The sequence below is a fragment of the Sus scrofa genome, chromosome 3 (genome assembly GCF_000003025.6).
Source record: "Sus scrofa isolate TJ Tabasco breed Duroc chromosome 3, Sscrofa11.1, whole genome shotgun sequence".
Lineage (NCBI taxonomy): Eukaryota > Metazoa > Chordata > Mammalia > Artiodactyla > Suidae > Sus > Sus scrofa.
The window spans coordinates 100747232-100775112 of NC_010445.4; the positions used below are offsets into that span (position 1 = coordinate 100747232).

Below are 27881 nucleotides of genomic sequence, written 5' to 3' on the forward strand. Positions count from 1 at the left end.
AAGGCTCTGTGTTTCTGTCACCTCAGGCATTCTGATTCATTCTGAGCATCTCCTCCAGATACAAGTCATTTAGCCAGCCAACAGGAGTAACAATTACTGCTGGCTTAAAAGATTGGTTGATTTCTCCCACGTCTATTTGCCTGCAGTTCTGGCTCTCTGACAAATTAAGTCAGATCAATTTGTACCCTAAAGAGTAAATGGGAGGATGTGATTATTTTCTGGTTCAATAGAAAAGCATTTCATTTCAAAAGGCTGCTGCATAGCATTTCTTTTGAGACTCACTATGAAGGGGTCAGGTCTATAGAGAGTAAATGATGGGTTCTCAGGAGGACCGCTTGGCTTTGCGTCCCACCTAAGCTTTGGGAACAGAGGCAGGATGTGGGGTGAACAGAAAGCACACTCCACTAAAAGGGAAGGCCCTACATATCCCTTTGTCTTAGTTCAGGCTGTTACAACAAAACACTGTAGATTGAATGGCTCAACAACAGAAATTTATTTCTCACAGTTCTGGAGGCTGGCAGGGTCTGAGGTCAGGGTCATGGTAAGGGCCCTCTTCCAAGCTGCAGATAGCGGACTTCTCTTTATATCCTCACTTGGCAGAAAAGAGAGATAGCTGGCTCTCTAGCCTCATCTTATAAGGGCATTAATCCCATTCACGAGGGCTCCACCATCATGACAAAATTACCTCCCAAAATCCCTATTTCAAACACCATCACACTGGCGTTCCCATCGTGGCTCAGTGGAAACATACCTGACTAGCATCCATGAGGACACAGGTTTGATCCGTGGCCTTGTTCAGTGGGTTAAGGACTCAGTGTTGCCATGAACTGTGGTGTAGGTTGCGGATATGGCTCAGATCTGGCGTTGCTGTGGTTGTGGTGTAGGCCAGCAGCTGCAGCTCCAATTTGACCGTAGCCTGGGAACCTCCACATGCCAAGGGGTATGGCCCTAAAAAGATAAAAACAAAACAATACCATCATATTGCGATTACAGTTTCAACACATAAATCTTGGAAGGGCACATTCAGTCCACTGCACCCATGTTGAAGGGATACCTTCTTTGTCTCAGAAACAGTGAGTCTTCTAAAAGAAAACATACTAAAGATTCTTGAGGACAAAAACCTAATTCTACTGGCAGCCACATCAAAATCTAGAAAATTTGTTGTATAGTCTGAAGTCAGAGAGCCTGATTCCTCCAGCTCCGTTTTTCTTTCTCAGGATGGCTTTGGCTATTCTGGGTCTTTTGTGCTTCCAAACAAACTTTAAAATATTTTGTTCTAATTCTGTGAAAAATGTCCTCGGTAATTTGATAGGGATTGCATTGAATCTGTAGATTGCCTTGAGTAATATAGTTATTTTGATAATATTGATTCTTCCAATCCAAGAAAAGCTACAGTCATCAAAACCATATGGTACTGGCATAAAGACAGAAATATAGATGAGTGGAACAGGATAGAAAGCCCAGAATTAAACCCACACACCTACAGTCAACTAATCTATGACAAAGGAGGCAACAATATACAGTGGAGAAAAGACAGCTTGTTCAATAAGTGGTGCTGGGAAAACTGGACAGCCACATGGAAAAGAATGAAATTATAACACTTCCTAACACCATACACAAAAATAAACTCAAAATGGATTAAAGACCTAGGTATAAGACCAGACACTATAAAACTCTTAGAGGAAAACATAGGCCAAACACTCTCTGACATAAACCATAGCAATATCATCTCAGATCCACCTAATGACAATAAAAACAAAAATAAACAAATGGGATGTAAACGTTTATGCACAGCAAAGGGAACCCTAAACAAAACAAAAAGACAACCCACAGAATGGGATAAAATCTTTGCAAATGAAGCAACTGACAAGGGATTAATCTCCCAAATTTATAAATACCTTCAGCTCAATACCAGAAAAACAAACAACCCCATCAAAAAATGGGCAGGAGATCTAAACAGACAATTCTCCCAAGAAGACATACAGATGGCCAAAAAACACATGAAAAGATGTTCAACATCACTAATTATTAGAGAAACGCAAATCAAAACCATTATGAGGTACCACCTTACACCAGTGAGAATGGCCATCATCAAAAAGTCTACAAACAGGGAGTTCCTGTTGTGGCTCAGCAGTTAAGGAACCCATCTAGGATCCATGAGGATGTAGGTTTGATCCCTGGCCTCACTCAGTGGGTTAAAGGATCCGGTGTTGCCATGAGCTGTGGTGTAGGTCACAGACGTGGCTCAGATCCTATGTTGCTGTGGCTATGGTGTAGGCCAGTGGCTACAGCTCCAATTTGACCCCTAGCCTGAGAACCTCCCTATGCTGCAGGTGTGACCCTATAAAAAAAAAAGGTCTACAAACAATAAGTGCTGGAGAGGGTGTGGAGAAAAGGGAACCCTCATACACTATTGGTGGGAATGTAAATTGGTGCAACCACTGTGGAAAACAGTATGGAGATTCCACAGAAAACTAAAAATAGAATTACCATTTGATCCAGCAATCCCACTCCTGGGCATCTATCCAGAAAAAACCATGACTCGAAAAGACACAGGTACTCCCATGTTCACTGCAGCACTATTTGCAATAGCCAAGACATGGAAACAACCTAAATGTCCATCGACAGAGGAGTGGATCAAGAAGATGTGGTACATATACACAATGGAATATTACTCAGCCATTAAAAGGAAAGAAATAATGGCATTTTCAGCAACATGGATGGACCTAGAAATTATCATGCCAAGTGAAGTCAGTCAGACAGTGAGACACCAACATCATATGCTATCACTGACATGTGGAATCTAAAAAAAGGACACAATGAACTTCTTTGTGGAATAGAAACTGACTCACAGACTTTGAAAAACTTATGGTTTCCAAAGGAGACAGTTTGGGGGATGGGGGGACACACTGGGGGTTTGGGATAGAAATGCTATAAAATTTGGTTGTGATGATCATTGTACAACTATAAATGTAATAAAATTCATTAAATAATAATAATAAAAGATCTAGAAAATTACTCCTGAGAAGGGACCAAAATCAAACAACCAACCCCAGAAAGTTCTGAAAAACAAAAAGGGAACAGAGGTGGGGAAACATTAGAATCAGTTTGGTCCTTGACTTTCTGATGCTCTTTGCTTACCTGCTAACAGATCTGTTGGTTGAGACACAGCCCTGGGGGCTCCTTCTGGGTTCCTGTTACTGAGGGCTTTCCCTGTGGGCTCTGCCTTCGCTGATGTTCGCTAACACCTGAACTCAATCTTCGGGGTTAGCCACAACCCCTGTTCCTGTATATTTTCCTTTCCCTCAGCCCACAGACTATACAATTGGTACAAAGGAGTTGGAATAACAGAGAGGAAACACTCTGGCTTTGGAGGCAGGCTGCATGGGTTCAGTTCTCCCCTCTGTGGTTTATCAGTTATAAGATCTTGATAAACAACCTACACTTCAATTTCCTCATCTGTAACACAACAGTAACAGTACCTTCTCAAAGGATTGTTCTTAAAGAACATGGTGGGTAAGAAGCCCTTAACACAGTACCTGATGTAGATCAAGCACCCTGTAGATGTCCATTGTGATTATTGCTGTTATTGTCCACTGCTTTGCCTATACAATGCTGTTTGGTTTCCTATGAAGGACTTGTGGATTTTAAATCCAAATTTTTGTGGGAATATGTGTTACCTAAGCATCAGATATATCCATTTTAGTGGGCCTCTAAGCTTAGAGGTTTGATAAAAATCTCCCTTTGAGGAGTTCCTGTCATGGCTCAGAGGTTAACAAATCCGACCAGGGACCATGAGGTTGTGGGTTCGATCCCTGACCTCGCTCAGTGGGTTAAGGATCTGGCGTTGCCGTGAGCTGTGGTGTAGCTCGCAGATGCAGCTCAGATTCCGCATTGCTGTGGCTCTGGCATAGGCTGGCGGCTATAGCTCCAATTAAACCTCTAGCCTGGGAACCTCCATATGTCGTGGGAGTGGCCCCAGAAAAGGCAAAAAAAAAAAAAAAAAAAAAAAAGACGAAAAAAAATCTCCCTTTGAGTCATTCCCATCCATGATGGAATTGTCATCCTCCCTTATATTGACCTCCATGGCAAAAAATAAATAAATAGATAAAGATCTCCATGGCAATCAGATATTTACTCTTGCTCCCCACCTCTACAACACTCTACATGAGATAACTTTATTCATGAGCACCACCATGCAGCAATGGACAAGAAGTCTAAAGGCAAGAGTTCTGGTTCTGTCTGTGGAGATAATGTGTTGTGTGTGAGCAATTTGTTGATGATGTCTGCCTTTCAGTTTCCTCATCTATAAAGTCCAAATCATTTTTCTTGCTCTATTTACTTCACCAGGTTATGAAAAACTGAAAAAATGAATGTGAAGATATGTTGACTCGTAAAGAGTAAGGAGGAAACGCAAAAGACTATGTACGGCCGGCTGGTTATTTTTTTATTTTTTATTTTTTTTGTCCTTTTGCCTTTTCTAGGGCCACTCCTGCAGCATATGGAGGTTCCCAGGCTAGGGGTCGAATTGGAGCTGTAGCCGCCCGCCTACGCCAGAGCCACAGCAACGAGGGATCCAAGCCGCATCTTCGAGCTACACCACAGCTCACAGCAACGCCAGATCCTTAACCCAATGAGCAAGGCCAGGGATCGAACCCGCAACCTCATGGTTCCTGGTTGGATTCGTTAATCACTGAGCCACAACGGGAACTCCCTGGCTGGTTATCTTAACTCTGGCATCTACATGTCCTTGAATGCATGAACCCAACAGTCTAACATGGTTAACGCCTAGAAAGCAGGAAGTATGTCTACATAATACTGCTTTAATCAGCCTCATATTGTAACAACAAGGAACTTCATAAATATCATTGATAATGGTGGATCCCTGAATAAATTTCTATCTGTAAATTGTTCATTGCTGCCACATATTATATAAACTTGGCAAATTAAAAGATTTCCAGTCTTTTTTTTTTTTCTTTTTACAGCCAAACACGTGGTATATGGAATTTCCCAGGCTAGGGGTAGAATCAGAGCTGCAGCTGCCAGCCTATGCTACAGTCACAGCAACACCAGATCAGAGCTGCATCTGGAACCTATGCCGCAGCTTGTGGCAGCACCAGATCTTAACTCATGAGTGGGGCCAGGGATCAAAACTGCACCCTGCAATGCCAGGGTTCTTAACCCACTGAGCCACAAAGGGAACTCCAAAAAGCCTTACTCACCATGTACACTTTCTGGTTGGTTTGTATATAGCATTTGTAACTGATTTTAAAGTTTTGGGGTTTTTTTTCATGAAGGATTGCTAGGGGACAAATACATTTTTGGCTTGTATTCTTTTTATTTTCAAAACACAACTGTCCTGTAAAGTATTAACCAACTTTGTGTTATCTGGCTATATTTTGAAAGATTGAGAGCTGTAGCCAAGCCCATTTAAACTTTGCAATGGGGAATGGTTGCCACTTGTGAACATTTTCTTTGTGTTTCTAAGACTGGGCTAACACCTACTATTATCATTATCTCCTGCACAGTCCCAACAGAAATGATGCTTACAAAGTAAATTGTAAATAGTGTATTTGCAACAAGCATTTCCTGCTGCTAAAGACTTATGAACACCCTGCTTCATATCCTTGAGCAATTTGGAGATGATTAATCACCACTCCTGCTTAGAGGATGCAAATATAAGCAACTAGGGAAAATGCATTTATTGATATTAATGGGATTTATTTCAGATTTTTTTGTAAGTGTTCAGTCTCCCTAGTTATGGTGAGACTAGAACTCTCAGACCCTTTTGTTCCAGGGAAATGACTATGTCCTTATCTCTATGCCTTTGTTCATACTGTTTCCCCAGCCTGGATGCCCCCATTCTTCCATTATTTCTATATCTGTCAAAATCCTTTCATATGCACCTACTCTGTGATACCTTCTTCCCACCCTAACCCCAGTCCAAATCTCCCTTCCCTAAGTTCTCATAGCAATGTACTTGTATCACTGCACAATGTTTTTTTTCTATTTTGCTTTTTAATTCTTCATCTCACGCAGAATTTTATGTTTCTTGAAGGACTTTCACCTATGTCATTCTGATTTTTCCCTCTCTCTCTTTTTTTTTTCTTTTTAGGGCTGCACCCACAGCATATGGAAGTTCCCAGCCTAGGGGTCGAACTGGAGCTACAGCTGCCAGCCTATGACACAGCCACGGCAACACAGGATCCGAGCTACATCTGCAACCTACATCACAGCTCATGGCAATGCCAGATCCTTAACTCACTGAGCAAGGTCAGGGATCTAACCCGCATCCTCACAGATAGTAGTTGGGTTTGTTGCCACTGAGTCACAACAGGAACTCCTCTCTCTCGCGCTCTCAATACAGCCCCTCATGATGCTTTGCACATAGTAAACATACAGTAAATAATAATTGACAGATCACAGCAGCCATAATGTACTCAGTCAAAGAGCATTAAGTACTGCCCTTATACTAAGTACTCCCTGGCTTGTGCCAGATTCTGAAATTAGAAGAGAATAATAAGGACAAGTAAGACATGGTCTAATGAAGGAGACACACACACACACACACACACACACACACACACACACACACACACACACACAATTACAACACACTGTGATAAATGCCCTGATAAAAATATCCAAAATAACATGAAAGTACAAAAGAGAGACTGATTCCAGTAGGGGGAGTCCAGACAGACTTTACAGAAAATGCAAGCTCCAAACTTCAACTGAAAGAAAGAGAGGAATCTACCAAGTGACAGGGGCGTGGTGGGTGTGAATGGCAGTAAAAGGAAAGGGGGAGTTCAGGGATTGTATTAAGAGAGAGAAAGAGGAGTTCCTGTTGTGGGTCAGCGGCAACGGACCCAACTAGTATCCATGAGGACGCGAGTTCAATACCTGGCCCCACTCAGTGGGGAATGTGGCATTGCTGTGAGCTATGGTTTAGGTCACAGTCTTGGATCCCATGTTGCTGAGGCTGTGGTGTAGGCTGGTAGCTACAGCTCCAGTTTGACCCCTATCCTGGGAACTTCAGTATGCCACAGGTGCAGCCCTAAAAAAATAAATAAATAAATGGTAATCATTTGTGAAAAAGTCATGGAAATGGGAAAAGGATGGTGATGGGGCAGATGGGTAGGGGTCCTATGATTGGAGCCTTGGGCAGGTAGTGGTGAGGGGGTTGGGGAGAGATGGGCTGGAGAGAAATAGAGCCAGGTTGTGAAATATTTTCTATGCCAGGCTAAGGCACTTCCCCTTGATCCAGCAGGTGGGAGACCTGTCTTGGGTTTTGCAGCAGGAGAGAAAGTGGATCAGACCTGGGTTTTAGAACGATCATGCTGGCGGCCAACAGCTCAACTGACCATCATTTTTGGCTTTGGCTTCAATTTCCCACCCTGGCACTGGTGTTTCACTGTACTCTGAGGAATTTAGAGCAAATGAGGATGAGTTCCCAGGAACTGTTAATTCCCTTTAACACGTCAGTCCAAAGCAGTCGAATTCTCAGAACATAAATTTACTTTGCATACTTTCACGTAGGCAATCACAGTAAAATAAATGTTGTTAATTAGTGTTGGTCTTAAAGACTAACAGCATTTAATTTCTTCCCCCTTCCCCATGAAACAGTATTGCATTTATAAGGAGCTGGAAAGGAAGGGAATGGCAAGGGAAATGTATGAATAAAGCAATCACAGTAGTTTAATTAAGTGAAACTCTGCCAGCTGCTGTGAATGTGACCCAGTCTTATTTTGTTTCTATTCCAATCATCCTTTCTAAAGAAAGAGAAACGAGCCTAGTAAGAATCTTCCTACACTCCTCTCTCCCCATACACACCCCCCTGCGTGCGTGCGCGCACATACACACACACACACACACACACACACACACACACACACACACACACACACACATATGCACATGCACACTCTTAGGCAAACTAGACCTAAATGAAATCGTTTTTTCAGATCAACAGTAAGAGGCAAAGGGAGTAGTTGGCAGTGACCCTCTGAGCCTTGCTAACAGCACCTAAAGTGCTTCATGGATCCTGCAGGGAGTGGAAATATCCCAAAGCTTCCAAAACCAGGAAAAAAGCAGTGGGGGAGGAAGGATGCTCTAATTCTCAATGGGTTCTGCCACCCTTCGGCTAATCTTAAAGAGCAGGGAGGGGCCTTGCTATGAACTGAAAACCCTAATTTCCTTAAATACCATGCTCTGTTTTTCAGGACCCCAGTCTTTAACAGCCCAGAGTACAAAGATCTCATTCCAAATAGCCAGCTTCCTTTTTCCAGTCCTTTGAGGGGAAATAATCAGCCTGTTCATTTTAACTGCTGACTTATCTCCATCCAGTGAGAGCAACAGTTCAAGTCTGGACTGGAAAGTCAGACCTCCCAGGTTCTGATCTTTAATCCACAACTTTCTGTGTGCTTTGGGGGCAAACCACTTACCCTCTCTAGGCCTTGAGTCGCTCCAAAAGTTTGTGAGGTTGAAGTAACATAATGGGTGTGTCTGGCACCAAATAAGGACCTCGTAAATATTAGCGACATCAGCAACAAGTGTCAACAAGACCTAATTACCTACTACTTGTTATCTAGTAATACTAATTAGTGTGAATTGGTTTATCAAGTTGCTTTAGAAATAGAACTGTAGAGGGAGTTCCCATCGTGGCACAGCGGGGAATGAATCCATGAGGATTTGGTTTGATCCCTGGCCTCATTCAGTGGGTTGAGGATCCCGAGTTGCTGAGAGCTGGGGTGTAGGTTGCAGACATGGCTCGGATCCCGCCTGTGGCTATGGCATGGGCTGGCAGTGTAGCTCCAATTTGACCTCTAGCCTGGGAACTTCCATATGCCATGGGTGCGGCCCTAAAAAGCAAAAGCAAAAAAAAAAAAAAAAAGTCAAAGAACACTAAATCCAACTTTTCCTTCAGAAAAGGAAACTGAAGTTCAGTGATCTACCCTTGAATTCCTGCCTCTTTAGTGATCAAACAGGACCCAGAGCCCAGAGTTACTGATTCTAGTTAAGTGCCCTTTCCACAGTGTTATGCTTTGCACTGTAAGAGAAGAACTGAAAACCACAGAAGGTCACTGAGTACCTGAGAGGCTCAGGTCAGTTATACACTCAGCTCCTATATATAGGAGTGCAGTAGACAGTGTTGAGCTTAGGGTTAGGATGTCCAGCTGAGTTTTCTCAAAACTGAGGGGGTTCCAGGGACATAGCACTTTGAGTTCTAAAACCAGGACAGTGGCAGGTAAACCGGGCAGTTGGTCACCTCACTTAAGGCAGACCCTTGATAACTATTTATGGAACAGGGGAATGTATGTCTCCTAAGTACCACTTTAGTTTTCTGTATGAAGGTGCTGGCTTATGCTGGGACAGGGAGACATGCATGAAAAAGAGAAAGGGGAGGGGAGTCTGGCCCCTTGGGTCAACAATGAGAAGTCTGGTTGTCCAGAAAACTGTATCTTCTTGGTCTCTCAAAAATGGATCCCTTGTGAGAAAAGAAAAACTGAAAAGTAAAGATGAACCATGATGGACTCTGTCTAAAGGAAAAAGACAGAAGATTAGCCAATAAAACACAGCCACAGCCAGGGGCTGACAGGCCCTGGCTCATTTTTTCTTGAAGCCCCCTTCTTAGCTGAGGTCTGGGAATGAGGCTGGGGCTCTCTCTAAATGTGGACAGGGACATCTGCTCTGTTCCAGAGCAGGGACACCCCGTGTCTGCACCTCCAAGGGCTGCACGGCACAGCTAAAACTAGGAGAAAAAGCTTCAAACCTGGAGAACTAACACTGTCTGAGAGATAGAAATGGAAGGAGAGAAGGAAAAATACAGCCAGCCAACTGCTTTCAGAATAATTAAAGGATTCTTATACTATGAGTCACAGGCAGTGTAGAGAGACGGTCAGGAAGTACAAAGCAATATTTCAGGGCCCAAGATTTTGCTGTGCATAAACACCCATCACTGTCCTTCCAAAACAAAATGGTGTTTCCCTGAAATCTAGTGCGGCATTAAACTGGTAAAATAAGTGTCTTCCCGCCGCAATTTATATAAATTGTATATTAGCAATATGGTTTTTGTTCAGTCTGTGGGTTAAACCCTGAAACACATAGAAGTTATTTATTCCCTTTTTATTTATAATAGTTTACTACCCAAACTCTACCTGATGGTGAGAGGTAATAATCATGCCCACTGATAATTTTTAATTTCTTTTTGGAAAGTTTCCACTTCTACCGAACACTCTTTCAGATGATCCTAGGCAAATCACAGCCCTCCTCTGGACCTGAGCCTTGTCCTCGATTTAAAGAGCTTCTTCCTGTTTTCCCATTCTATTCTATGACAATGGAATAATGGAAATATTTTGCCTATACTCTCAACACAGCATTGAGGCTCCGACTAGTCTCAGACTGTTCTTAGAACTTAGATCTATAACAGACCCAGGAAAAGATGAATGGGACAGATGCCTCGACCTCCTAGAAGCTAGATTTAGGAGCCCAGCAGAGATTTGCCAGAATTAACCAGACCAACCCTCCAAACACCAGACATGTATAAAGGGCAGGACTTGGAGTTCCTGTTGTAGCTCAGTGGTTAACGAATCTGACTAGGAACCATGAGGATGCAGGTTCAATCCCTGGCCTCGCTCAGTGGGTTAAGGATCCGGCATTGCCATGAGCTGTGGTGTAGGTCGCAGACACGGCTCGGATCCCATGCTGTGGTGGCTGTGGTGTAGGCCATCAGCTACAGCTCCGATTCAACCCCTAGCCTGGGAACCTCCATATGCCTTGGATACAGCCCTAAAAAGAAAAACAAAATAAATAAATAAATAAATAAATGGCCAGACCATCCACCTGGTCTCCATCCAATAACTTTACTTGTTTCTGTTGCCAATTCACGAACAAGTTATTCTTGCAGCTGGACCAAGATCACTGAACCAGAAAGAATAAAGTCCATATGTCCCATGATGAAAATTGGCAGCCAGTCTGGGATTTCCTTCCCCAGCAGGGCTGTGGGTATGGATGCTTTCAGCCTAAAATCAACTCACTAGGACTATACCTGTTGTTCGTTTCCCACTCTCATCAATAGTAGGCTTTTTCTGATCTGCCACTACTGCTTTTCCTGATGCTTAACTAACTGTACTAAGCAGGGTAAAGTGTAGATAAAATTTAATAGAGATGGAGTCTGTCTGAAAGATCCCCTCTCTTTCTCTCTGAGCATGATTTTGGCCATGTCTGTACCTCCTCCTGCTGCCTGAAGGTCAATAGGACACTACAACCTGGGCACCCCAGCTAGAATTGCCACTTCCATGGTATTAGCTCTAGCCCTTTCCAAAACCACGTTCCAATTCTTTGGAGTTACCTCTCTCTGTCCTATTATTTTCAGGGCCTTTACAGCCACCAAGCTAATGAATCTTAGTTAATTTAAACGCTAGTGAGGGATTCTGGTGTATTTGCACCTTAAGTCCCTCTTTTTTTTTTTTTTTTTTTTTTTTTTTTTTTGTCCTTTTATCTTTTCTAGGGCTGCACCCAGGGCATATGGAGGTTCCCAGGCTATGGGTCTAATTGGAGCTACAGCTGCCAGCCTATGCTACAGCCACAGCAACAAAGGATCCGAACCGAGTTTGCAACCTACACCACAGCTCAAGGCAACACCAGATCCTTAACCCACTGAGAAACCTCATGGTTCCTAGTCAGATTAGTTAACCACTGAGCCATGACGGAAACTCCTAAGTCCTTCACTTTTGTTAAATCAGGAAAGTTATATAATAGTGGAACCAATGTCTTACCCAAAGTGCTCTTCTGAAAATAGCAGAGCTGGGATTCAAAGTGGTCTGGCTCTAGGTCCAGTTTTCCCACCACAGCAAATAGATGGAGCTGCACTCAAAGACATTTTTTTCTTTCTTTCTTTTTTGTCTTTTTCTAGGGCCGCATCTGCAGCATATGGAGGTTCCCAGGCTAGGGGTCTAATCGGAGCTGAAGCCACCGGCCTATGCCACAGCCACAGCAACATCAGATCCCAGCAACCTACACCACAGCTCACAGCAACACTAGATCCTTAACCCACTGAGTAAGGCCAGGGTTCGAACCCTCAACCTCATGGTTCCTAGTCGGATTTGTTAACCACTGAGCCACAATGGGAACTCCTTTTCTTTCTTGTTTGTTTTCATTTTTGGCTGCTCTGAGGCATCTGGAGCTCCTGGGCCAGGGATCAGATCCTAGCCACAGTCACAACATAAGCCAAAGCTTCGGCAACACCGGTCTTTAACTCTTTGTGTGGGGCCTGGGATTGAACCTGCATTCTGGCACTCCTAAGACACCGCTGATCCTGTTGTACCACAGTGGGAGCTCCAAAGATATTTTTTCTTAAGATGTGCTAGCTGTTTTTGATCTGAGATCCTCAGTCTTTCTCTACTAATGCCTTATTTTGAGGTGCGCAACTGAGCAAGTAAAATCTGGTAACTCTTGGCAATATTCTCCAGGAGAACTCTCTGCTCTCTATAGGAGATCCATGATGTCAAATATAAAATAGAACATTGCTTCAATTGCCTTTATCCAGAGGGTCAATTCCTATACTGTGAACAAGAACTATCTTCCACATCTGGTTGCATATACTTCTCTAGATCACCACCCAAGATACAAACAACCCTAAGGACTTCTGAGAACATTTCCAGTCAACTGAGCAGAACATTTCCCAGACTGTCAAATGAAGTAGAGAGATATCAGAACAATCTGAATAAATAATTATAGTCAAATAATTCCTGGCTCCATAAGCCATGATGGTAGAAGAGGATCATTCTGCATTCTCCCCAGCTCTTTAAGGCATTCTATAAGTCCCAACAGCTAGATACCAGACTGATAATGTAGAGAATGCTGCCCTTTTATTTTTGTTGAGAAGAAGGTCTGACAATTTAGCAAGTGCAGTTGCATGAAACAGAAAGCATAATTTGTCTTAAGAGAGTCTAGGGAAGTTTTATCCGTAAGAAATGCTAGTATATTTCTTGGAGCAAGTTGTTTTGGTTTTCTTTTCCCTTATGTATACAAAGATCTAATGAATTACTTGGGAAAAGAAGTCAAAGCCTGGGGTGAGTGGTAGAGAAACCATTCTGTAACTTTTGCCTTTTTCTACCTCCACTTTAAATTTTCTTCACTTTTCTTTCATTAGAGATAGGAAAGAGATTTATAAATCTAAAAGAATTTAAGATACAAATATCTCTTAGAAAGTCTCCTTCAATGATTATGTAAAATATGAAAATGCTGCATAAACTTAGAAGTCAGAGCTGCTAAGAGGGAATCCAATTGGTATTAGGATTCATTATAAACTAAAAGTCAAGAGACCAAGAGCTTAGGATAAAATGGCAGGTGGGATATACAGTGTCAGTGGGTTGCTGTGGTCATGAGCAAGCAAAAGATGCGGGAATCAAAAGATCAAGTATAAGAGGAAGGAGTGAGTAGGTCCATGGGTCACAGCAGACAAAGTCAGGAGCCAAGAGGTCAAGTCCATCCAAGGAATGACTCCAGGAAGCAGAGACCTTTCCAAGTGGGCCTCACCTTGGGACAAAGGTTCCATTCCACTTTATTTACAAATTCTGCCTACATAGAAAACAGCCTAGGGGTGAATCAATGAGCAAATGGATATTTCTAATGAAGAGGAAAAGGAAACAAAAAATAACGAACCCCAGAAGCCCACCAAACATGGCATACTCGCTTGGTTTTCACAGCTCTTTGAGAGAAAGTACAGCATATTTTCTGGTTGCTTCTCACCTTTTGTGCATTTTGCTATGTTTGGGGAGTTCCCTGCCTTATAAGTCTTGCCTCTCTAAAGTCAAGTCAGAAAATTTGCTTCCCCAGAGACCTTGGCAGCTAGAATACAGGCATAAAGCCTAGGATCTGCCACTAAGACGCTCCTAGGCAACAATTTAAGCAGAAAAGATGAGCCAGAGGAAGGAGGGGATGCCTGGAACCCATTTTCTGACAAGGGCAGTGGCAGAGGCATCCAGTATTCTGGGGTATCAGTTGTTGCAAGATCAGTTCCTGGCCCAGAAGAATCAGTGCTGGCAGAGTTGCAGCAGAGTGTACATTTCTGGCAGCCATTCTGTGCTCTGGGGGGAAGTAGGGTCAGTAGCTTCCTTATTGGACCACTTCTGCAGCATAGTTTCAGGCCTTGACCCCAAAAGCTTAGCCTCATGCCTGACTCTCTATGCCTGCCAACTACTCTGTGAGCTACCCAATATCTTTTCTACTTAATCAGCATGAGTCAGCTGCTGTTGCTATTAATTAAGAGCTCTGAGTGTTTAGAGATAAGTATTGCTACTATCTCTTCTCCCTGAATGAAGACCAAAATTGAAAAATGATTTGAAAAAAAAACTAAACTAAAAGGAAAGTAACTCTCCCAAGGGCATAAAGTTCATAAGTAGCAGAGGCAGAATTTGAAGCCAGGATTGTCTGACTATAAAACTGGTGTTGCTTCCCATTTATAACTGGAAAAAGACCAGGGCAGGAGCACTTATGTGGGGTTGGGTAGAGAACAACTTTCATTTCCTCCAATTCCAGATACCTTAGTAGTTGGGATACCTTTTCTCTCTTTGCTTGTGCTCAGTCACTTTTCTGACTTAACTGTGTGCCAATAAGCATATGGACGATGCTAAAGATAAATCAGCACCACCAACTTCCATTGCTACCTTCAAATATTGCCGTTCACACTTTGTAAGGGGTGGGACCACGGTCTGTGGATTGCTGAGGAGGTGGCCAACTGTTTGGGTTTTGTTTACCATTGCTTTTGATGAGTCACAGCAAGTTATGCATTATTCATAAACTTTAGGTTTGAAGAAAGTTCCCTTGTGCAATTTCTGCTCATTGGCTCCTCCAACCCAAGACTGAAACAAGTAGCAGCAGATCATGAAGTACGTAACCCCACCTGCACTTTCTAATTGTGTAAACTAATACCCAGAGAACCAGACAGGTTGGAAGAGCAGGTTTTAATTCAGAGTTCTGCCATGTGTATTAAAAAATGAAAACTGGGCGTATTGATAGATACATAACAAACTGGAAATAATCCATTGGCACCTGAAAATTCCAATATCCCTTAAGGTGAAAAAAAAAATAAAAACAAAAAAGATCTTAAGCAGGCGCTAGGAGTTAGAGCAGTTCAAACCAAAATGTGAAGTAGCAGAAATCTGTCTTTGAGCCCTCAAACTCCCATTCTCTCCTCTTTTATTCTTCTCATGGCACTCCCCACTTTTCTACCCCTCAAAAACCTAGATTTAAATTCTCTCTCCCACCAAACTCCATTCAACAACCCACTCATTCACCTTCAAACCAAGGTACAAATGACTAACACCAACTTTAAAAACGACTCCTTTTTAAATTAGGCATTTATATATAAACTCAGTCAAAATCTTAATTACAGGGACTACATTTTGGGATTTTTCTGGAGGGTCTAATTTATTAAGATTTATTTCTCTTACATTCTCCAATAACATAAGCAAATGCATATATATGTCATCTAATTTTACACAACAGCAGATTTAAAAAGATAGGAGAAGCCAAGAATTGACAATCTTTTTTTTTTCTTGAACCCAACTATCTTACTGCTGAGTTTTTTGACACTTCCAAGAAAATGCCTATTCAAGTGCCATGTTATCTTTTCCAGATCCCAAAAGAAGATGGTCAATTTTACAATGTTTTACGAACAAAACTTGTATTCTTAAATTCCATATACAGCAATAATGGTATGACCAATGTCATTCATAAACTTAGATTCTGAAACTAATGAAATGTTACATTAAAAGGAACAACATTTGAAAACAGCCCCAAAGAAGATAAACCTATGTTAACATATAGAAGAGGGACACAAAACAGGATACACTGTGTTCCCTAGAGCCGCACTCCAGCCCTCCACTACGTAGAAAGTTGACTGCTGCTTTTAATGGCAAAGTGAAGAATCTGCTTCACATCTCACTATGGGTGGGAGGAGCTGCTGGACCTGGGACTGGAACATGCCCTGGCCTTGACGCTTGTGCTAATACGGGTGGCAACTCTAGCTCAGGCTCTCTCAGCTTCATCTTTCAAAGTCTCCTCACACTGAGATGGGAAGGAAGTGGGGTCAGACTCCTGGATCTTGGTCAAAAATTCAAGCAATTTCATTTTGCTGGCTTCAGCAAGGACTCTTGGGCCCCATAGGAACTCATCATGTGGAAGATCACTGTTGCGCACCTGGTGGTACTCTTGGTACCCCTTCCTCACTAAATCCTTGGTAATGAACTTTCTGGGATCCCTGAAGATGAAACGCTTCCTCCCAGAATGTAAGTCCATTGTATTCAGGACTTCCGAGATCTCCTCCTCAGTGGCATGATTGCCCTTCATGAAAATCATGCCCAGGATAATTATCAGGAGGCTAGTCTCGGGCCTGCCCTCATTACCACTGAGCCTGGCATCATAGGTGAGGCCTAGTTTGTTGACGAGAGCATAGCCATGGCTAGTGGGATCGACTTCCTTCACATCTACCCCGAAGACCAGCTCTAGGTGTGCAGAGGGCTCTCCGAGGATCTCAAGGAAGTCATCCTTGTGCTCTCTGATAACATCACTAATCTGTCTGCCTTTGTGATTGGCTCTCTTTTGATACTTTTGCAGCAGGAACCGCACCAACAAATTCACCTTCTCATCAAGAGGGTCTGTGGACAAGTTCTGAAGAGGACTCTGAAGAAACTGAACCACCCTCCTTTTCTTGGCTGCTGGAGTGCTCACCTGATTTGCTTGATAAGAAGGCTGTGGTGACAGCATAAGCTAAGCAGGCACTCCAAGGACCCTGGCAAGCACTAGGTGCCCCAGCAGCCAAAGCCTCCTCCAGGTTGCCAGGCGTTAGAGAATTGGAGGAGGAGGGAGAAGCCTCCCCTGGATTCTCGGAGGCATGTGCAGCCCCCAGGCCCTGGGCATGGTGTTGTTCCTGCCGGCAATGTGGAATCTCCCAACTCTGAGACATTCTCACTCTGGTCAGTGGTAGCAGGTGGGAATGTGAGCAGGAAGGTGTGTAACAGAGGACCACAACCTTGACTCCTGGCAGGGTCTGAGACTCCTCCCTCCACTCACCTGAGGCAGCAGTCCTCAGAGAACGCCTCCCCCTCAACTTAAAGAGGCTGGAAGTCCTCCTTTGGCTGACAGGACGCTGCAACCCTCACACCAAGGCCTTCACCTTCCTCAGATTCCTTGACTCCTGGCAGGGTCTGGGATTCCCTCCTCTGCTCACCTGGGGCAGTAGTCCTCAGAACAGGCCTTACCTCTTTGACATCTGCAGGGCCTAGGACTCCTCTCTCTGCTGAAATTAGGCCTCCTCTTTCAGACCAAGATACTCACCATTCTTAGGTTTCCAAGGCAAAAGCCAGGGGAAGCCACCCCCTACCCCAACTCAGCTCATCTCCCCCACACACACACAACTCGGCTCATCCCAGATCTTGTAATGGAGTTTCCAGCCACCTCTGCCTGCCCACCTGGGTTGGGTGGTTCCCTCAGTCCTCACTTGGCATCTTCCCACAATTCCTGGAAGGGTCTGGGATACCTCCATCCACTCAGTTGAGCCGGCAGTCCTCAGAGCAGGCCTCACTTTCCTTGACACTTGACCAGTCCTAGGACTCCACTTTTGGGGGATGGAGCCCTCGCCTGTCGGTACCGGCCGTCGCCAACCACCCTCCCAGGACTACATTTTGTAGTGGACATCAGTCATTTGCAGTTGCCCCCAAATCCTTTTTTTGATTCTCATACCAAAAATAGTATTCTTCGATATATGCATAAAAAGTAGGTAAAAATTGTGATGGTCAGTTTTACGTGTCCATTTGACTGGGTCATGGGATGTCCAGATATTTGGTTTAAACATTATTTCTGAGTGTGTCTATGAGGGTGCTCTGGGATGAGATTAGCATTTGAGACTCAGTAAAGCTAACTGTCCTCCCCCATGTGGGTGAAAACCTAAGTAGAATAAAAGGCTAAGTGAGAAAAAATTCTTACTCACTGCCTGATGGTGTTTGAGCTGGGACATTGGTCTTCAGCCATCAGACTCAGACTAGAACTTTATCATGGACTATTCTGGGATTCTAGGTTACTACTGACTATAGATCTTGGGACCTCTCAGCTTCCAAATTCATATAAGCTAATTCCTTACAGTAAATCTCTAGAAGATAGATAGATAGACAGACAGACAGAGAGACGGATCCTCTTGGTCAGTTTCTCTGAAGAACCCAGGCTAATACACATATGTATTCATTATAAAGTATTAGAAAATAATGAATCCTTGTTGACCTACCACCCAGTTCAAGAAGTAAATTGCTATTGTTCTTCCCGTTTCCATTCTCCAGCCTCCTTATCAGATATCCAAAAATATTTTAACACCTTCTTAACATTTTGATAGTTCCTCACTCTGTAGATTCTGCCTATTCAACAACAAATAAACAAATTAAAAAGTTGTATTTCCCAGTTCTTATGCAGGATGCCTAGGGTAACGGATATTCCACCCATCAGATGTACCTATAATTAGACTGATTCAAAACTACGTTATACAGCAAAGAGGCAGGGCATGAGGCATATTTCTAGCATGGATCGGAACCAGCAGTGTGGTGGCTTCCTGATCATAGCAGATGCCGTAACTCCTTCGGAAGGACATTTTGGAATGTGGAAACGCACTCTGGGGTTCTTCCTGGAAGCTTACCAGCAGTCTGTTTCTCCTACCTCTATAATGATTCTTTAAGCACTTTATCCCCAAATAAATTCCTTTCTGTTTAATTAACCAGAGAAAATGCATTGACTACAACTAAAGAACTCTGACCAATACAAAAATTGGACTACACATGATCGCAAACAACAGATTCAAGGACATAGAACATTTGATTGACTATGTGACCTATTTGGGTTTGAATTAAGTATTTGGGTATCATTAAATGATGGAACACTAGTTATCCATGGTATGTGAGGTAGTAAAACAGCAACATAAATGATTATCTTTTGTCATTTGGAATAAAGTGTCTACTGAAGCCAAAGTTTTGGTTTCCCATTTGATTGCTTTCCCACTTACACCACTATGTGGGGCTGAGGAATACAAGAAATGGGGGTTGGGATGGCTGCCTCTATAAGTATCCATGAGCTTTCAAAAATAAAGGCTTGGAATTCCCTGGTGGCTTAGTGGGTTAAGGATCCAGCATGACTGCTGCAGCTCAAGTCATGGCTACGGCTCAGCTTCAATTCCTGGCCTGGGAACTTGTGCATGCTATGGATGCAGCCAAAAATAAATAAATCAATAAATAGAGATAGGCTAAAGAATTTAAATCTCATATCAAGGTACTGTTAGAGAATAGGTAGCTTCTAGAACTACTCTAAAAGAATTTCTTCTGTCTTATAGTCACAAGTTCATCATGGCCAAATGCAAAGCAAATGGAGAGTCAGATCTGGCAAGGTACTAAATTTCAATGTAGGTTGAATTTATGTCCTCACTAGATATCTTGGGTGAAAATTAGGTCATTATTCGGGAAAGAGAGGGCCACAAGAATTGGAATGAAGGCATTTGAGAGGATCTAGATGATTCTGAGAACCCTCAAATTCTGTTGCACCTCTCTTACCAAAAGAAGTAGTTTGTCCTCCCCTATCTGAAGATGCTTGTCTGGCCTCATAGAGACCTCATCTGAGATAGTTATCTCATACAGGAATTCCAGTTCTCACACCTTACGCCTGTGACTCTTCATTTCCTGCAGACTTGTAACTGATTCCAGATCTAGCATGCCCTTAGGGGCCAATTTAGAAAGTGGAACATTGAAGGCAAAGATTCACAGGTCAAAAGAATTAGAAGATTTTGCTAAAATATTGGCAAAGCCTAGAGAATATATGGGGTATTCTACCAGAAACATAATTTTATGCACCAAATTATTAGCATGGGTCCACTAACCCAAGAGTCTGGATTCATTCTCCTTAGCTTGAGCCAATTGTTAACTCAGTTGTTTGACTGAAACGTGGATTCCACCGTGGCCTATCACTAAAGGAAGCTGAAACACTATGATTCCAGAGACTTAGGGAGATAAGAATGGTGGGATGGACTTATCATACACAACATCTAGCAAATGCCGGAGCTAAGCCTAGCGAACACTCCCTTTTCCAAGGCATTGAGGAAACATTGATGAAGAGAAAACCAAACCCCTTCAAGAGTGCTTTGTTGAGTTTCTACTATACTCTGGGGATGAAGGTGGAGATATTGCTATTAAAGTTAGTTCCCGTTGTGGCGCAGTGGTTAACGAATCCGACTAGGAACCATGAGGTTTCGGGTTTGATCCCTGGCCTTGCTAAGTGGGTTAAGGATCTGGTGTTGCCGTGAGCTGTGGTGTAGGTCGCAGACACCGCTTGGATCCTGCAGTGCTGACGCTGTGGCATAGGCCAGCAGTTGCAGCTCCAATTGGACCCCTAGCCTGGGAACCTCCATATGCCGTAGGAAGCGGCCCTAGAAAAGGCAAAAAGGCAAAGTAAATAAATAAATAAATAAGTTAGTTCCCTGATTTCAGCAGGGCTGATGGATGTAAAGGGGCAGACACTAAATAGCAGGATTTAATTGCTAGAAAGAGAATAGATGTGATTATTGTAATAGCAGAATGACTTGACTTACAGGGATCTTTTGATGGTGGCTAATTGATCACTATGTTTCTATAAACTGAACTAGATGGGCAGCCTCTGAAGGATATACTTGACCTGTAAAACTGAAAAAATTCTAAGCCTGATGAACCTAGACTTAAATCATCATTCCTGACTTAAATCATCATTGGAGAATCATGGCCTGTCTTTCAACATCCAGACTCTCAGTTCACTGAATGAAAAGGAAAAACCTTGAGGAAGGACCTGGTAAGAACATTGTAAGAACCTAGGAAGATCTTCTACTCCTTCACCTGCATACATTTACCAAGAAAACTGTGTACTAGATAAAGGGAACTACCTAGACTTTTCACAAACTATCAACATGGCTTTGGATTTATGCTAATCCCTAGGGAACCAGCATGTCACTCTTTTCCCCACACTCACACTCAGAGCAGAGCCTTATATATGGGGATCCTGTGATAAATGGAGTTTGAGTTCAAGTCTATCTCATGGTGGGAGCAAAGTTTCTATTAATCCAACCTCTGGTTATTTGCTCCAGTTCCCAAACTACAGTCTGAATGAATAAATCAAGTATATAGCAGAATCTTCAAATTGACTTCCTGACCCAAAGTAAGTACAACTGGGACCATCCCCTTCTAACAAAAGAGTAAACCAAAAGCAATGCTTCTTCTTCTTTTTTTTTTTTTTTTTTTTTTTTTTTTTGTCTTTTTGCCATTTCTTGGGCCGCTCTCGCGGCATATGGAGGTTCCCAGGCTAGGGGTCTAATCGGAGCTGTAGCCACCGGCCTACGCCAGAGCCACAGCAACGCGGGATCCGAGCCGTGTCTGCGACCTACACCACAGCTCACGGCAACGCCGGATCTTTAACCCGCTGAGCAAGGGCAGGGATCGAACCCGCAACCTCATGGTTCCTAGTCGGATTCGTTAACCACTGCGCCACCACGGGAGCTCCAGCAATGCTTCTTTTTGAGAGGATTCTGGAAACAAGAGTCATCATCAAAGAAAACTAAAGGAATGCTGATTTCTATTACATCCTCATTTAACTCACCTGCTTAACACGTGCAGTGACTAGATGGATGGTGGAGCATGATAGTAGCTTATCAAAAGCTTAATCAGTAACTTCTGTTGCTGCTGCTCTTCCTGGAGTTGTCTGTGCTGGAGCAACTTGACAGTACTCTGGCCATCTAGTATGCAGTTATGAAGTCTACAAATGCTTTTTTTCTTTATTGTAATAAGCCTAAAATACCAGAAGCAACTTGCTTTCATGCACAGGCACAACACCTTCATGTCCTGCCTCTAAGCTACACCAATCCTCTTTGCTTCTACTACGTGTGAGAAAAAGGACTTCTGTCTTGTATAAGTGTTATTATTAGTCTCCTGTACTAATGGCTAAACAAAGCTCCTAACAGACGTATGGACCATGTTGAAATTCACACCGTAGTCAATGGATATGGAAAAGATTTGGAGACATTTGGGCTTTTCCTATTTAATAAATGCCCAAGAATGTGACTTCAGAGTCAGATTATTTTTCTCGGAAGCAATCCGAAAGACCATCTTGACTATAACAGTCCACATGCTTCTGGTTCACATGCAGTCAATTTAGGTGGGAGATCAATCAAACATCCTAAGTTTTGGGGGGGCTTTTAATCCATCAAAGTGGTGGTTAGGGTGAACTGACCAGTTCCATAGAATTGATGAGTCAATTCTAACCAAGCCCTGAATAGATTCAGTCTGTGAGACTCACCTGCTCTTGATTAACAAAATGTCCTCATTTCCACCATATAATAGCAATCTTTAAAGTTTGGGGTTTTTTAATGCAGACACAGCCACACATACTCCTTTTCATTGGTTCTGGAACCAATACATAATTTGCTAGTTTGACTGAAAGCTTAGTCTCTCTAGACCTCAGTAGTCAAAGAATAATAACACTACATTCACTATAAATTCCATCAGTAGAGGAGTTATGAAGATGAATGAGGCAACATTGGGCCAATTTCCTGTTTTATGTAAATCTAAAACAAAGTCGGAGTCACATGGGATTAGAACGACAGGCGCTATTTTTTAGATTCCCAGAAGAAAGTTACTTATCAACAAAACTTGGCACAATTTTGAAACATAACAGCATCCATCTTATTGGCCCATTGACTTTCTGTAGTACATTGTGGTGCTTCCCTTATTATTTTACATCCAGAGCCCCAGAAAGATTAATGTTACAAGTTAAGCAAACAGTGGGATATTTACAGCTTAGTTGGTGCATATTAAAGTTCTTTCCTAAGTCCAGCTTCCTGAGGACCCCAGGAGAAGGTCACACATGTGCCTGGAGTATACTTTCCATAATGTTTAGTTCACAGATTAATGTCCATGTTCAAAAGCAGGAAAGATGAGAAAAAGCTACCATTTGTCATTCGGAGCAGGGGTGTAGAGTGGTGAATCAATTTAGAGAATATACTGTCTATGAATAAGAAAAAAGATCTGTACCCAGCTCTGGGTCAGAAACAAGCCTTGATTTAATAGATGAGAAGGCAGCGGTAAAATATCACTTCCAAAGGGATCTGATGGTTTCTCAATTTTCAAAATATCATCTCCACCAAGAAGTCTTGTGGAGAATGTCAGATAGAGGATGCTAAAGCCACTGAGGCCCTTGAGAAGCTTTATTTCTGTGACACTGGGGAAGAAGGGAGTGAATTCTAGGTGATGCTGTAAAGTGATTATCATGGGACCCTTTTCAGATCTGGTAGCATAATGAACATATAGACTCTAGGTTATTCATGAAGAGTAGCAGAATATGCCACCCAGAAATATAGCACTTTGACACATTGATTATTTTGAGCTAAAGACAACTGAGAAGCAGCAGACGCCAAAACAGTATTCTGCCCCGCCCCTATTTGCCTAAAAGCAGAATATAAATTTGTAAAAGTTCTCCTCTCTCCTCTATTCCAGGAAAGGCAGAAGTCAACCATCAGAGACAACCCCAGAGCCTTATCAGCCTAAAGATGGCATCAGAGGAATCTGCATAAAAAACTTGACTAACTAACACTTATCTTCTCCCAATCCCCTTATATATTTACCTTCCCCAGTTTGGCCCCCTAGAAACAAAGTCTCTTTCCTTTGTCTTGTCTTTTCTTTAAAAACACGTTGTTCTTTTGTTAAGAAGAATATAAGCCCAAGTTCTAACCATCTCTTTGAGTTAACTCATCTTTGAGGGGTCACATGTGAACATACAAGGTCCATGTTAATAAACTTCTATTTGTTTTCACTCTCAATCTGTCTTTTGTCAGTCTGATTTGCAGAGCCCCAGATGGAGAACCTAAGAGGGTAGAAAGAGAAAGAATTTTGTTCCTCGTCTATACCTAGATTAGGTCATCAGGAAGTCAGCTGTCACATGTAGCTGAACATTCACCATGGATCAGAAATTGGACTATGATGGAAGATACACACAGGGTAAGACAAGGAGTCTTCAGCGAACTCATAATCCAGTAGAGAAGACAAACATGCAAGCCAGCCATTAACATAGAAGAGTTTTCCATCTCCACCCACCCCTCACCTTACACACATATACCCACATAGAAAATGCCGTCTTTCTCGGCCCACTGGTCCCTTCCTGGCCATTGGAGAAGTATGAAGCTTTCCCAGACAGTTCCAATGCAATCTTGGAGGAAGAAAATATAAAGACTGAAGGAGGGGCTTTGCTTATGAAGTGAGACCAGACAGATATACCAATAAGAAGAGGCAAGAGAACGGGAGGGGAGGGAGAGGAGAGAGATGGAGAAGGAGGCGTAGGAAGGGCTCCAGAGAGCTGTGGAAGTGGGTAAGATTGGAGAAGAAAGATGAAAGGAGTTTCAAGAAACACTGATGGGTGTGTCCCGGTCTTCATTCCTTTTTATATAGCTTGGCAACTGTAAGGTAAAGATTGGAGTTCCTCTTCATTGCTTTGGTCTGCTTAAGCTGTTTCTTTTTATTCTGTGTCCTTGCAGAGACTAGACCACATGGGACTTCAGGAGCAGTACTCAGCATCCCCCTGGATAAAAACCCTCTATACCAGAGGGCACTTTTCACCAAAGTTTCTCCAACGAACAATAGTGTGAAGAGCAGAGGTTAGAGAGGCTCAAGACATATAGTCATTATGAAAACTGGAAAATCAGATAAACATTGAGGACACCACACCAGAGTCAGTGCTACAGAATATGGGAGAATGAACATTTAAGAGGCAACATGCCAGCTGGAGAACCAGTCTGGGCGGTAGAGCAGCTTCTCAAATTGTAACCAAATACAATCACCCGAGGACCTGGTTAACATGTAGATCCTGCACCTCACACCCATTAGGATCGCTTCTATCAAAAACCAAACCATAAAATAATGTTAGCAAGAAGAGAGAGAAGTTGAACACTGTTGATGGGAATGTAAAATGGTGCCTGCCATTTCTGTGGAAAACAGCATGGTGGGACCTGAAAAAACTAAAAATGAAAGTACTCTATAATCTAGCAATTCTACTTCTGGATATGCCCCAAAGAACCAAAAACAGGGTCTCAAGGAGATATCTGTACACATGTTCATAGTAGCACTATGCACAATGACAAAGAAGTAGAAACAACTCCAGTGCCCACCAACAGATGAATAAACAAATAAGCTGTGGTCTGCACATACAATGGAACATCATTCAGCCTTAAAAAGGAAGTTCTCACACATTACAATATGGATGAACCCTGAGGCATTATGCTAAGTGAACTAAGCCAGTCACATACACTCAAATACTATAATTTCATTTATATGAGGTACCTGGAATAGTTGAATTCATCGAGAAGAATAGAATGGTGGTGTATGATCAGGCCACTCAATACAGTTGTTCTCTTATTCTTTGTAATCCCCTGCTCAACCAGTCCCTGCTTCACCTATACCCTACTCATACAAAACATGCTTGCCCCTTACCTCTTAGGCCAGAATGGCTCCACCTACTAGTTTATTAAAGGGAAATATATGCCCTTGTGATGGTCATTAACCTCATGGCTGTGGGGGATGTGCCCCACCTGCTGGTTTCCCTGGTAACTGATGAGCCAACCTGACATCAATTCTCCCTATAAATGGTAGCCTGCCACCCAAGTAATGGGTTGCTGCTATGTTTTGCTTGGGGTGTTGCTCCAGGACCCTTTGTTTTGGATGTGTAAGATCCCCTATCCAATAAATCATTCATGTCTCTGTTCCTGTCTCCAGGCTCTTTCTTTAGTCTCGATGCTGGGCAACTGCAAAGCTTGCAGGCCTGTGGGGTGAAACCCAACAGTGAAATTCCCCAGGGCCTGGGGAGAGAAGGAATGGGAAGTTGTTGTTTAATGGGGGTAGCGTTTCAGTTTTGACTGCACAATAAGGTGAATATACTTAACAGTATGGAACTATATAGTTCAAAACGATTAAGACAGTAAATTTTATCTTATGTTTGCAGAAGACCCTTTGTATTCATGGGTTCCACATCCACAGATTCAACCAACCATGGGTTGAAAATATTTGGAAACAAAAATTTCCAAAAGGCAAAACTAAAATATGCCACTTACCAGCAACCATTTTCATATCCCTTACATTGTATTAGGTATTATAAGTAATTTAGAGATGATTTCAAGTATACTGGAGGATGTTTATAGGTTATATGCAAATACTATGCCATTTTATGTAAGGGACTTGGGCATCTGTAGATTTTGGTATCAGCCTGGCTCCTGGAACCAATCCCTCTCAGATACTGAGGGATGACTGTATTTTTACCACTATTTTTTAAAAATGTATATGCAAATTCTTATTCTGAGATCTGGAGTGGGCTAGAGATTATGCATTTTGGGGGGATCTCTTTAAAGTTCCAAAGCCTGGTCTACACCCTAGACCCATTCAATCACAACCTGTGGGTATAGATCCCAGGCATAGGGCATTCCGAAGCTCCCCATGTCATTCCAATGTGCAGTCATGTTTGGGAACCACTATTCTCCACTGAACTGATTTTCATGGAGAATCCAATTCATTCTCTTCTAGTAAAGACCTGATTGCACAGCCCAGAACAGGGGCTCTCAATCCAGGCTATAATTTAAAAGCATCTGAGGAGCATTTTAAGGTACCTGCACCTTGGTTCCACCATTTCCCACCTCCTCAGAGATTCTAATTTAATTGTTCTTGAGGAAAGCTCAGGCATGGGTAGTTTTTAAAGCCTCTCAGATGATTCCAATTGAAAACTCATAGCTGAGATGTTTCCCCGTTCACTGCAGCCTTCTGCTGCGCCTGCCACTCTGCTTTCTTCTTTAACCCACCTGTTCAGCCTCTGCCCTTTTCCTGTCCTCTGTGCATCCCACACTCTGACATCAGTTTGATTATCCAAGTATTAAAGTGCAGCTGATGACTAAGGGAGCACAGTTCCTACTAATCAAGTGTATCTGCAGGCACCGAATGCTGTCAGAAATCACTGCTCTACTCCTTTTGTGCCAATCAGCTTCATGCCTAGAAAATTTTCATCTGTGACCACAAACCACACAGTTTACTTTAGCCTCACAAATGCATTCATTCCTTACAAAAGTTACAGAAAAAGTGCTTGTTTGTGCAACTTGTCCTACTACTGGGCATGGGGGAGTTGGAGGGGGCAAGGGATTTCGATAATACATGTAGGCCAACTTGCCTGGACCACACGGTGCCCAGATATTTGTTGAAACATTATTTCTGGGTATGCCTATGAGTATATCTCCAGACGAGATTAACTACAGATTAATCTGTAAACAGAGTAAAGCAAAGTGCCCTCCCCAGTGTAGGTGGGCCCCCTCTAATCCACTGAAGGCCTAAATAGAATAAAAAGCTGAGTAAGGAGTTCCTATCATGGCTTGGTGGTAATGAACCCAACTAGGATCCATGAGGAAGAAGGTTCGATCCCTGGCCTTGATCGGTGAGCTGAGGATCCAATGTTGCTGTAAGCTGTGGTATAGGTTATAGACGCAGCTCAGATCTTGCCGTTGCTGTGGCTGTGGCATAGGCTAGCAGCTACAGCTGCTATTTGACCCCTAACCTGGGAACTTCCATAAGCCTCAGGTGCAGCCATAAAAAGACCAAAAAAAAAAAAGTTGAGTAAGAACAAATTTTCTCTCTCTGCCTATCTTTGAATGGGGACTTTGATATTCAGCCTTCAGACTCGAACTGGAACTGGAACCTACACCATCAGCAATTCTGCTCCTCTGGGCCTTCAGACTTGGAGGGGACTATATCATTGGCTTCCGTGGGTCTGGACTCAGCATCCACAATTGTGAGAGCCAACTTCTA

General features: G+C 42.8%; 2 protein-coding genes across 5 annotated transcripts in view; both read right to left on the bottom strand.

The window, feature by feature from the left end:
• Positions 1 to 27881, bottom strand: part of TMEM178A (transmembrane protein 178A) — a 273146-nt gene that overhangs the window by 133354 nt on the left and 111911 nt on the right. The window contains exon 1 of one of the 4 annotated variants that reach the window (XM_021088347.1): positions 25383 to 25490. The exons of the other annotated variants lie outside the window; for them this stretch is intronic. The gene's annotated coding sequence lies outside the window, so the exon portion shown is untranslated. Of the gene's footprint in view, positions 1 to 25382; positions 25491 to 27881 lie in introns of those variants that run through there. 4 annotated transcript variants of the gene reach the window in all.
• LOC102166345 (melanoma-associated antigen B16-like) lies at positions 16033 to 17700 on the bottom strand. Its single transcript, XM_013987916.2, has 2 exons — positions 17644 to 17700; positions 16033 to 16755 (listed from the first exon to the last, which is right to left on the bottom strand). Exons 1-2 carry the CDS (start codon positions 17698 to 17700, stop codon positions 16033 to 16035), a joined length of 780 nt encoding a protein of 259 aa, XP_013843370.2.